This window comes from Triplophysa rosa, linkage group LG17 (assembly GCF_024868665.1).
Source record: "Triplophysa rosa linkage group LG17, Trosa_1v2, whole genome shotgun sequence".
NCBI classification, from domain to species: domain Eukaryota; kingdom Metazoa; phylum Chordata; class Actinopteri; order Cypriniformes; family Nemacheilidae; genus Triplophysa; species Triplophysa rosa.
The window spans coordinates 8,722,692-8,734,868 of NC_079906.1; the positions used below are offsets into that span (position 1 = coordinate 8,722,692).

The window sequence follows — 12,177 nt, forward strand, 5'->3', positions numbered from 1 at the left end:
CTTCCTTGAATACTTTTATTCAGCTTTTTTCTCTGCTGAGTTGAGTAAACACATGAATTCATGCAAATCACGCAGACAGCTTGAGGCGGATGTGGAGCTACAAGTTTCCACAGGCTGCAGAACTATGGTTCAATGTTTACAATTTAAAAATCTATGTCAAATAAAACCTCACCCAATTAATGATTTTTTGGAATATGAAAATGTATCCTATTAGAGATTTGTAGAACATCTGTTCTGTTTGTCGTAGCCTTCTAATGTGACTCAACCAATAGTGTGAGTAATGGCAAACTCACACTACGTGACTTTTGGCTGGATTTTGCTGTCGCGGACAGATTTCCAAGGTCTGCGACAAAACCTTCAGATCGCGACCAAATCGGTGCTCGTTTCGGTCGCCGAAGCTCGTTAAGTATAAGCAGGTGTGCAACGTGATCTGGACCTGTCTCAACCCTGATAGCACACATACATCTGGTTTACGTCTATTTGACGTCTGCATTTACATCTGCAAGACATCTACAATACATCGTTTGCCCATCTGCAATACGTCTCGGAGATGTCTGCTGTCCGACATCATATAGACATCTAGAAGATGTCAGTAAGATGTTTATGATTTAGAATGGATGTACAACAGCTCTTTCTAAGATGTTTAGCAGATGTTTTTAAGCAGCAGATCTCCAGATCTTTAGCAGACGTATTACAGACGTTCAGACGTCTCCGAGACGTATTGCAGATGAGCAAACGATGTATTTAAGATGTCTTGCAGATGTAAATGCAGACGTCAAATAGATGTAAACCAGATGGATTGTGCTATCTGGGAAGCTATCCCGGACGCTACGATATTCCCAAACCTGTTTGATATGATCGCCTAGTGATCTCGTTGTGTGCGCGATTGAACGACCACGTGGAACTAATCCAGCCAATCACAGTGCAGGTGATATAAACGGAAGAAAGAAGATGAAATTAAACGTATTTTCGCTGATGGTTGGGACCGCCTATTCACCGAATGTTTTGTGGTGTGTGCACCTCGTCAGCGGTGTGTTGTGTAGTATGCGCACAGCGAACAGCTATGACAAGACGATGACAGATGAGAAGGAAATTTGTTGTGTAATGTAAGCGCCATAGCGACTCAAGTTGTCTCACAGTCCCGTAGTGTCAGCTCGGCTTTAGGGGTGGGACTGTCTGTTTGCTAGCCAGATAGGGTTCAGTGAGTAAGTCTGTTTAAAAACAACTATTTTTAAGAAAATATTAGACACTTTACTGTTTAATTAAAATGTAAAAAAAATATTTACAGTCCTAATTAACAAAATCCCTTTAATTTAAGAAATGAGTAGTATTTTTAAAAAATAATTTCAAGCGATGTCAACATCATTTTAAAAAGGCCAAGACTGCCAAGACTGGGTGTTAAAGATACACAAAAGCATTTACATTTCTAACGCAATTTCAGTGGTTTACAGCATACGTTTCCCACAATTGCGTATGATGATAATGGTATGATTTTCTGTCAAAAACTGGAGACAGAACATCGTGGTGCTTTATTTAGATCATAAATCATTCATATAATTTGGGAAATGTAAACGTTTGTGCTTTAGAATCTAGAATCTACAGCGGCAATTTAGAAAAAAATATTTATATATCTAGAACTCTGGCTTCCCCATTCACTTGTAAGTGTTTATATTGGACAGTTTTGCTTTTGTTGACACAAGTGGCCAATGTGCTGTCAATGTATATCTGTGAACTACGTATATCTTTGTGAACACGTGGTTTTTCTATATATTTTTTATTCAAACTGATCCATAGATTTAATGTGTAAAATAAAATAGACGTTAAATGAACACCAATAGTGTTTAAATGAACACCAATAGGCTTATGATGGATGTTAAAAAATATATACACAAATATATTTCTCAAAATGCATCACACATCAGTGTCACATCATGATGAAAAATTAACAGCTCTAAAATGATGTCTCCTTTATGAACCTGGGCACTGAATAATGTCATTTTTGACCGTTTTAATGATAGCTTTCTTGTGGCTCAGTGGTAAGAGCATGGCAAGGAAATGGGTAAGATCCCAAAGGATTGCACATAGTCAGAATCAACTGTATAATACAATGCAATATACGTCGCTTTGGATAAAAGCATCTGCAAAATGCATAAATGTAAAGACACTTTTGATGAGTTACAACTATTTTCCTTTACAGACATATCAGTAACAGTGTCAGATAACTTGATTAAGATGGATACGGGTATTGCAGCATTTTATTATGAATGGCTCAAGTGTCAAAAATCACAAGAATGATTTCATAAGAATCGTAAGACATCCAGCTTCCTATTTATAAAATTATAATGGTGGTTGTCTCTTAAATAGCAGTCATGTACAGTATTTTTCTTTATTGACATCTTTATATACATATCAGTGAAACATTAACCTTGATAGAAATATAACAGAATGTTCTACACATTTTTCTTTTACATACCTGCCATGAGAAAAGTACAGCCCCACTACATCAATATAATGTTATTCAAGTATTATATACATAAAAACTAAACCTGTGGCTGTTGGGCATTTTCTATATGAACTTACACATTGTTTTGGAAGGGCCTTAATAAATGACCGTGTAAACATTATTATACAATAAAAAACCTGTACAATGAAAACTGATATAATACAGGTACCCAATATCCTCTATATACACTTACAGTAGTCAATTTCACATCGTCTCTACACACAAAAGCAATAAATAAGGCTGGTAAAATAATGGACACTTTAGTACCATTTAGTAAGAAATAGGCACTATTAATGCCTATGTGAAACAAACATTCTTCACATTAAAAATATATATTTTTTAATAAATACATGGAGTATTTGTGCATTGTCGTCTGTTGATCGTTGAGATTAAATGACTATAGTTCATACAAAAAATGGAATAATCAATCTGTCATCTTTTGCCCCAATTCCAAACCCGACTGTGACTTTTTTCATAATATTGGGTCTTGTTTTATGATGTTTAGAATATAGTCATATACATACTGTATGCTTATAGTGTTTAATACATTTCCAAAAAATAATTTAGTATTCCGCAAAGTTCGGAATGGCATGATGGTAAAAAAATAATTAAAGAGTCTTCACTTTTGGTGAACTTTCTATTCATAGGTGTGCAATACATCTCTGAATATGCTTATTTGATGTTCCTCTTGACTGAATCACCAAAGGTCCACAAATAGTGAAAAGCACATTCAGTATCCTGCAGGATAGCCGCCTTTTCTGGGGTCACATTCAGCACAGATTTGATCCCCTTGACGCACAACCGCCTGGACCACTGCTCCTGGAGTCACCTGAAGTTCTGTAATGTGATTCTTCTGAGCCAAACCATCAAGAACGCTCTGTACCACGTGAGTCCACATACACAAACACATGTAAACAACATACAGATTGAACTAATCATTATTCTTACAGCTATAGACGGTAAGCTCAAACCTGCTCAAAGTTCTGCTCCACCACAGTCATGTTGGGGTTAAGCTGATTGTGAACTCTGGGCTCTGTGACGGCTTTCTTTAAATCATAGTTGAAGAAGAGGGAGTTCAGAATCACCTGTGTTGAGAAGACAGAAGTAATGAGATAAGACAGCGCTGAAAAATATGTTTTCATATTTATAAAATAATTGTGAAATGATAATAACATTTTTTTGAAAAGATTATTTTCTGTATTAAAGTCCCCAGAAAAAGTCAGATTTTATGTTTTTAATATCATGAGCTATTTAAAGGCAGAATAGGTGATCCTGTCCAGAAACATTTTTTGTTATGCTGGTTGGAAATCTCTTTACATCCTGGCAGCAATCAAGAAGTATTGTGGTCAAATAATATTTTAATAATTATGTATCGTCTGTGAAAGGTGTAGGACCAAAAAAACATTCGCCCAATCAAAACTTTCTGGCCGAACGCTATGACTGGTCATGTGTACATTTTCAGCCAACGTATTTTGCGTACCACTGAGCACCCTATTCACGCTGACATCATACGTCATCAGCGCGTTCATATCCACTGTGTCAATGTAGGGAGAATGGCGGACAAACAGCAACAATCAAACTTTCCTGCGGAACCGACAACAAGTCAGTCTACAAAACGAAAGTCAGTTTTTGAAAAAGCAGTGACAAAAAAACATCTGGATCATGAAAGAGGAAAAACTCGAATTAACATCGGTTCAGCTTTTACACGATGGAGACAGTTGCGGCAGGCAAAAGGTCTGAAAGACGATACCATGGTTGCTCTCTTTCTTTTGGACGGGTATGTACATGCTTCGAGAACAATTTAATGTATTTAGTTCCAACAGCTTTTGGTCTGTGCGCGTTCATGTGTTTGGAAGAGGCGTGGCTTTGGACGGCGAATCGCATAGAGGGCGGGATTATAATTTCAGTGCTAACAGGCTAGAGTTAGCACCTTTCCAAATCAACCATCCCACCTTTAAGATTCAAAATTGATTGAGATAAAGCTTTGCTGTGTGCTGTACAAATATTATGTTGATCAAAGGTTTTTTAGAAAATTATTTATGCTTACCAGGGCTGTTGCCGTGGTGATTTTCGTCCCACCTGAGGCCCCAACCACCATTTTGACTCTGTTGTGTTTGTCAAATATTATCGTGGGACACATTGAGGAAAGGGGTCTTTTACCTTGAACAGAAATAGCAGACAAAAGCAGCGTGTTCAAACATTCCTGCGGTTGAATTTTAGCTGTAACAGTCTTATTACATTTTACTTTTTTGCCTTATGTTTAGTATAAACAAAACATGTAAGCGTTTCACCTGGCTGAATGAAGTTGTTGGGTGAAGGAGGAATCCCAAAGCCATTTGTAATATAAGGTGAGCTGAAATCGTCCATCTCGTCATTAAAAATAATGCCAGTTGAGCGTGACATCACTTTAGAGCCAAAACTATAAGACCATGAAAAAGAAATCACAAAATCACACAGCCTACATGTCTAAATTTGAAATGTAGATGTGTTTTTAAATTTAGCTAGATTAATGTGAACACAGTCCGAGTCACTCTGGGCCCTATTTTAAGTCCATGGTCTGAAGCGCATGGCCCAGGTGCACTTAGGGTGTGTCCGAACCCACCTTTGCTAGTTTAACAGCAGAAAAAAAAACGGTTGGCGTGTCAGGCGCATGGTCCAAAAGGTTGCTTAATGAGTCAAGGGTGTGTTGGACATGAAAATTATAACTGCATCGGGCTGAAACTAGCAAAGAACACTTGCATCACGTCTGACATCGCATTGCCCTGGGTGTATGCTACACTGTAAAAAATCGTAATCTGTAAAAAACTTTAATTTAAAAATAAACTAGTCTTTTTCTTTAATTTTACGATTTTGACCGTATTAAAAAAACAGTAAAATTCTGTAAAATTAGTGGAAAAACTATAAAAAATAACAGCAAATTATTGTCTGTAATTTTTTTACAGTGTAGAGCCCTGAGTGTTTCTCGTACTAGAGGTTGATAGTGCTGGTGGCTGCCACTGCGCTCCCATCTTCCGCTATGACTGACACATGAGCCGTGCCAGAGTCATCGGGTACAAAGTACTCAGGATCGTAGTAGATGTCCGGATGAGTGGTGTCATCTGTGATCCTACTCCTGATGTTGTCTGCAAAGTAGTCGGAGGTCATGTTTTGGATGAGCTGCGGACAGAAATAATCCAGAAAAGATTTACAAGAGAGCTCGCAGGTGCAAAGATGATGACCTTGAGAAAATAATGCCTACTGTTGTAGACGTTACTATGAAGGGCTCTTAAAGCCTCTTCACAGATCTTGAGTAATATTGAAGTGGATGAGACCGGACTGGTGTCGACTCATTGAAATCGAAGAGGTGAATCAGTTTACCTATAATTCCTTGCTCGGATATCCATATTTGTATGAAAATTTAACTCACGTCAGTGATGTTGAGGTAACGCGGATCTCCTAGTTTACTCCTCTTGGCGTAAGCAAAGCGGAACGCTTCTACGATTCGATGATATGTCAAAGTTTTCTTCTCCGCTGTGGAAACACTGCTGTCTGAGAAGTTGTACCCTAGAAAAGAAGTGTGTTGACTGAGTTTGGGCACTGGATTGCAGTATAACATAATGATTTACTTTAAAGGGATAGTCCACCCAAAAATGAAAATTCTGTCATGATTTACTTATCCTCAAGTTGTGGATAAACTCAAAGAAATATATTTGGAAAAATGTTAGGAATTGAGATTTCTGGGGCACCATTGACTACCATAGTAGAATTTTTTAAATATTTTTGTTCTGTTAAATATAAACAAAGATATGTTGAAGAATTTAGGAAAACAAACAGTTCTGGGGCACCTTTGACTATACCATTTTTTGACCACCCCAGATATCTCAGTTGCTAACCTTCTTCTAAATATCTTTCTTTGTGTTCAACAAAACAAATACATTTATACAGGTTTGGAACAACTTGAGGGTGAGTAATTCATGACAGAATTTTAATTTTTGGGTGAACTATCCCTTTAACATTGGTTCACAGGTCTCATGATGTCACAGTCACCAGCCAGAGTGCCCTTGTGCTCCACAAGAGGACACTCCATACACCACCCGGACTGCCAGTTCTTACTACATTTCCCATAAGCCTTTGGACTCATTAATCAGTATTGCATTCACCTGCCTTGTTACCTGTTGCACCTCTGCCTATTTACTGTAAACCCGGTTTACGTTTTGGTTTACAGCTGCTTTTGTTTTGTTACCCGGTTCCCTGTTCCCGGTTTTTGTATTGTTTGGACTGATTATCTGTGTATGACCTCTGCATGTTTTTGGATTATGCCTTGGATTACCCCTTTTAATAAACTGCGTTTGGATCCTCACCTCTGTGCCTGTGCAAATCGTAAAAAATGACTAGTTATCATATAATATTTTGTCTTGAGACTAAAGGAAGTCATACACATCTGGGATGACTTGACCATAAGTAAAAAGACAATAATTTGGGTTAAACTATTGCTTTTAGGTTAGAACATTTGAAGCTAAATTGAAGTACTAGTGCATTTTTTTTTGCTCAGATATTAAAGTGTTAGCCGTATACCAATGTACCACCTGATGTGCATTACAAAATTCTGAATGTTTGAATGAACATTCATGTACAACATGACACAACCTGCCTTTATGAATAAGGCATCCGTTTGTCTAACTCAATGGTTTACACATGATACTAAAGATCTGATTGATGTGGGAAGAGAAGTCTGTGGTTTGATCGAAGGTTATTACGTAACAAGACACGTTTTCTACTTCTGAAAACTTATTACTCACAGTTACTCATAAGCTACTCAGTCACTTGAAAAATGCTCATTACTTCTAAAAACCTTTACAGTAAGCATGATGTAAGTATGACAGGTGCTTTCAACCTGCCTATTAAGGGTGTTTTTTAAAAGCAGGCAGATTAGTGTATCTATGGGAAAAACTATGGGCTCAGCGCTGGCTATTCAATATTTTTGCTAACATCATGAAATTTGTATTATGGACGTCCTTAATACGCACACACACCCGTCCCACACAAATATAATATCAGACTCACCATCCACTATGTTGAGAATGAGCGCAAGCACAGGTCCACTGGATGGAGCGTCGGGAACGTAGATGGTGTACTCGCCCACGTTTAATTTCAACGGGCTCTCATTCAGCACTGCCTTATATTCCATGAGGTCCTCGAGTGTTATGATCCCTCCTGCATTACCAGCAACAAAGCCCTAGTGATTTGCATATTTTGTTAAAAAGAGATTAGTTGACCCTCAACACATATGTAGGATAAAAAAGTGAAATGACCTGCAGCCTGGATATCATCTGCTATGTTCTTGGCCATTGTCCCATTGTAAAAAACATCCGGCCCCTCTTCTGCTATCTTCTCATAGGTGTCAGCAAGTGCGGGGAAAAGAATAATATCATTTTCCTTCAGGAGGTTTTTGTTTTTGTCACAAAAAACTTCACTTGAAAGCAGAAAAGAAGAGACGCAAGATCACAATGAAGTCATAAAACTAAAATAACTAACAGTTATACAGAGCGTATGAAAAGAAACAAATTAAAGGGATAGTTCATCCAAAAATGAAACATCTGTTTTCATTTACTCACCCTTTTGTCATTTCAAACCTGTATGACTTTCTTCATTCTGCAGAACACAAAAGAAGATATTTTGAAGAATGTTGGTAACCAAACAACGGCAGTACCCATTCACTTCTATTGTTGTTCAGTTACCAACATTCTTCAAAATATCTTCTTTTGAGTTTTGCAGAATAAAGTCATAAAGGTTTGAAATGACAAGACGATGAGTAAATTATGTTATTCAGTACTTTAGCACAGTTGTCATGTGCATTTTCTTTAATGATCTAGACAGCTGCCACTGAGAACGTTTTAAATGTTTTTTTTGTCATTTTCTCTAAAACTGACTTGTTTACAAAAGAAACATTCTCACCACATTGACTCATCCCCCAGAATTGATTCCTTGTTATTTGCAATGGCATTGGCCAAAGCCCTGCCGACTGGGAAACCATTGCGTGCCAACGCTATACTGGGCTGAAACAATTCCCTCCATGGCAGTTTCCCATGTCTGTTGTGTGCCATCTCGTAACCCCGAATTTCTCCTGGTATGGCTATAGACAATCCTCCTGAAGTTCAAACAAAACAATTTAAATATTTATCATGTCAAAGTGATTTGCTAAAGTGAACTGCTAAAAACTTGTCATGATTCTGCCACATCATGTCGTGTTTCTCTTGGTCTAGTGGCGGGATCATGACAGAACCTCTTGTTTTATGTGGAGAGAGGCATTCTGGCCCTGTTGGCCTTCCATATGCTCTTTCCGGTCCTGTCTCTGTTCCCGCCCTCTCGTTACCTCGTTATTGCTTGTAATGATTTCATCCTCCACAGCTGTTCCCTCTTGATTTGTCCCCTTATTTAATGCCCCTGTGTCTTCTGTCATTGTTGTTTGCGCCTTGAGGAGCGTCAGGTTGCTGCTCTTTAAGGAGGGGATTCTGTCATGATTCTGCCACATCATGTCATGTTTCTCTTGGTCTAGTGGCGGGATCATGACAGAACCTCTTGTTTTATGTAGAGAGAGGCATTCTGTCACAATATATGGAGGCAGATACGGAAACACAGGAACAGAGGACCCAAACGCAGACAGCGGGTAAGGGGTTAACAAGACATTTATTAACAAAAGACAAAACAAAAACCCACGAGGGGGCAAAATAAAAGGGCCACAAGGGTAAAACCAGGAACAGAAACAGGAACATAGACATACTATACTAACTAGACTGGACAAACTACAATATAAGACATGACTACAATAAACTAAAATAGACTTACTAGACTCAAGACAAGGTGGGTGGAAAGGACACTTCACCCAATACTCCATACAAACAACAATGATCCAGCACAAGACAGAAGACACAGGGGCATTAAATAAGGGGACAAATCAAGAGGGGACAGCTGTGGGGGATGAAATCATTACAAGAAATAACGAGGTAACGACAGGGCGGGAACAAGAGACAGGAAAGGAGAGAGCATATGGAAGGCCAACAGGGCCAGAATGCCTCTCTCCACATAAAACAAGAGGTTCTGTCATGATCCCGCCACTAGACCAAGAGAAACACGACATGATGTGGCAGAATCATGACAAAAACTGACCAGTTGTATGAACACTTTTGAGAAATATGAGACATAATATGTGATGAAATGAAATGAAAGAAAATTGAAAGTATCACTTGTGAGCAGAATATTTTTTTGTGTGTCTTTACAATCAAGCTGTAATTTTGTATGTAATTATGCAAAGCAGGCTATATGCTATGATGCATCATTTCATTCCAAACATGTTTGAAATATTCTTCTGTGATACATTTTCTGGACATGATTACATTTGTAGAAAAAATCGATAGAGTGGGAAAAGTGTGTTTCAAGTTCAATACCTTTCCGCGAAAGCTGAGTGTTATTACCAAACATGTTCTCTGTAGCATTCATGGGAGCAGTTTCTCTGGCATCAATTGTCTCCACCTTTCCTACGGGTTAAAACGTGAACATTTTAAATTGTCTGTCTATTTGTCAAGATTGTGAAAAGTTCTTCCTAAATTGGTATTTAGTCATCGTAACCTTGACCTCATGAGCTCGTGGTGACCTAGTAGTTAAAGGTGTGGTTATAATGCTGAATGTCAGTTATTTGAGCAAGAGTGGTGCCAGACATAGTTGATCTATGTGATAAATTAGGCTGAGTCATGACAGTCAAGCAAGACTTGAAATGAATCATAAAAAGGGGTGGTGTTATTGGTGGTGTTAATCTAAAGGTAGGAAATATTCTACTCAGGTTTCACATATGTTCCTATAGCTCAATGTATATAAAGATACACATTTAGTGATAAAAAGTGTCTGCCTAATGCATAAATGTACATGTTTCTGTATAGGCCTACCTGTCGATGCATTATATATGGTGAAGAACAGCCCTCCTCCGATACCCATACTGTGTGCATTGAACAGCCCGACACACAACAGAGCTGCAATAGAAGCGTCGACCGCTGATCCGTTCCTCTTCAAAATGTCCCTGCAAAGAAGAGTGATATGTGTGTATACGATTAACTATCGATGACCCTCATAATGCCTTCCACAAACATGACTCGGGGTGTGTGAACTCCCACCTTCCGACCTCAGAACACTTCCCGGCGTCTGCCGCCACAGCCGCTTTGGAGTAGAAATGGTTCGAGGAAGGGATGAGTCTTCTATTCCTGACCCCCAAAAATACTCCTAGGAAAAAGCCCAATGCAGCCACGAGCAAGACCAGCATCCCAGCAACAAGAGACTTCTTGACCATTTTCCTGATTGAATACAATATACAGAATGTCTCCGAGAAATGTATTTGACAGCATAGTCTGTGTAACATGTTTGCAGATTGTTTGTTTGCTTAGTGTTGTAGACTGAGATTTGCTGACATCCATAGGTCTACCTAACAAATTATGTCATGTCAGGAACTCCATCATGGGTTTGGCGATACTATTAGAGAGAAACTAAAGCAATGAGTACAAGTATGATGTCAGTGTACAACAGTCGCAGAAAACATGAGAGACCATTCCAAGTTTCAATCAGTATTTCTAGATTTTGTGGCCAGTCCAGTGTCTGTTGAATTTCAACAAATCAAACCTCAGGAGTGACATAAAGTCATCAAACAGCAATTTGAAAGACTGACAGCATGACAAGACACATGAAAACTGTGATAAAAATCAAGGTTATCACATACATTTTTTTGTTTGAGGTCTGAAAAAATACAGAGCATCTTTTCTGTTATTCTGTTATATGACCTGTTTCTACAGTTTTAATTTTTTGAAAATAAATGCAAATAGAAACATTAGTTTAATTAAAATTTGGGAGAAATTGATACTAGTGCACAGAAGAAAACAAAAACAATAATTTTACCTATAAACGCATATAGTAAATTCAGAACTTTTTCTCTTAACTTTTTACGCAGCTGTAGGCATGCAGAGTTATATTATATACAATTATAAACTGCTAGATTTTTTGAAAAGAAAGAAAGAAAGAAAAACAAGCAATGCCAAAGATGCATCTGTCCCTAAAAAGACCCCAACCACCAAACCTTTAATGGAAACTTCTATTACATACCTCAGCTATGATGATTTGGTATGATGAGCCCTAATTCTGGTCCAGAAGCTGAAATATGTTTTCTCTAAGTGGATTATCAAGGCAATATAAGATTGGATGGTGACTGAGGACAGATATAAGCTATGCTCATCAAAATGTAACTGTACAGGTTATAAATCAACCAGGTCCCAACCTTAACTGGTGATTGGCCAGCCAGCATGATTTCACATAAATACTGTACATGCAAGACAAGTATTACTCATCTGTAATTTCCTTACCTTGTTTTTAAGAGCTTAACAGTTTACAGGGATCAAACTAATGTAATCTTATTCACAAAGCCTTCACTTCACCCGTATGCATCAAACAACACATTTATAACATAAACAGATAAAGCAAACATTTGATACTACAAAGACAAGCATTTTTAATGTAAACTTGTTTACTTAACGAGTAAACAGAAGGTTTTAAAGAAAAACGAAAAGTTGTGAAAAAGCAATATTTAAGATATACTCTACATTATTTAAGCCACTATTCAGTTGTAACATATAAACTTATAAACTCTGGATTTTCAAAGA

General features: G+C 37.9%; 1 protein-coding gene across 1 annotated transcript; it reads right to left on the reverse strand.

Moving 5' to 3' along the window:
• Positions 1-2,372: 2,372 nt before the first annotated feature.
• ggt1a (gamma-glutamyltransferase 1a) lies at positions 2,373-11,808 on the reverse strand. The gene is made up of 13 exons (XM_057357580.1): positions 11,624-11,808; positions 10,648-10,824; positions 10,423-10,553; positions 9,928-10,017; positions 8,438-8,630; positions 7,795-7,955; positions 7,547-7,696; positions 5,910-6,046; positions 5,472-5,659; positions 4,795-4,922; positions 4,551-4,663; positions 3,475-3,588; positions 2,373-3,380 (listed from the first exon to the last, which is right to left on the reverse strand). The coding sequence occupies exons 2-13, from the start codon at positions 10,818-10,820 to the stop codon at positions 3,234-3,236; spliced, it is 1,725 nt and encodes a 574-aa protein (XP_057213563.1). The 5' UTR covers positions 10,821-10,824; positions 11,624-11,808; the 3' UTR covers positions 2,373-3,233.
• Positions 11,809-12,177: the final 369 nt, after the last annotated feature.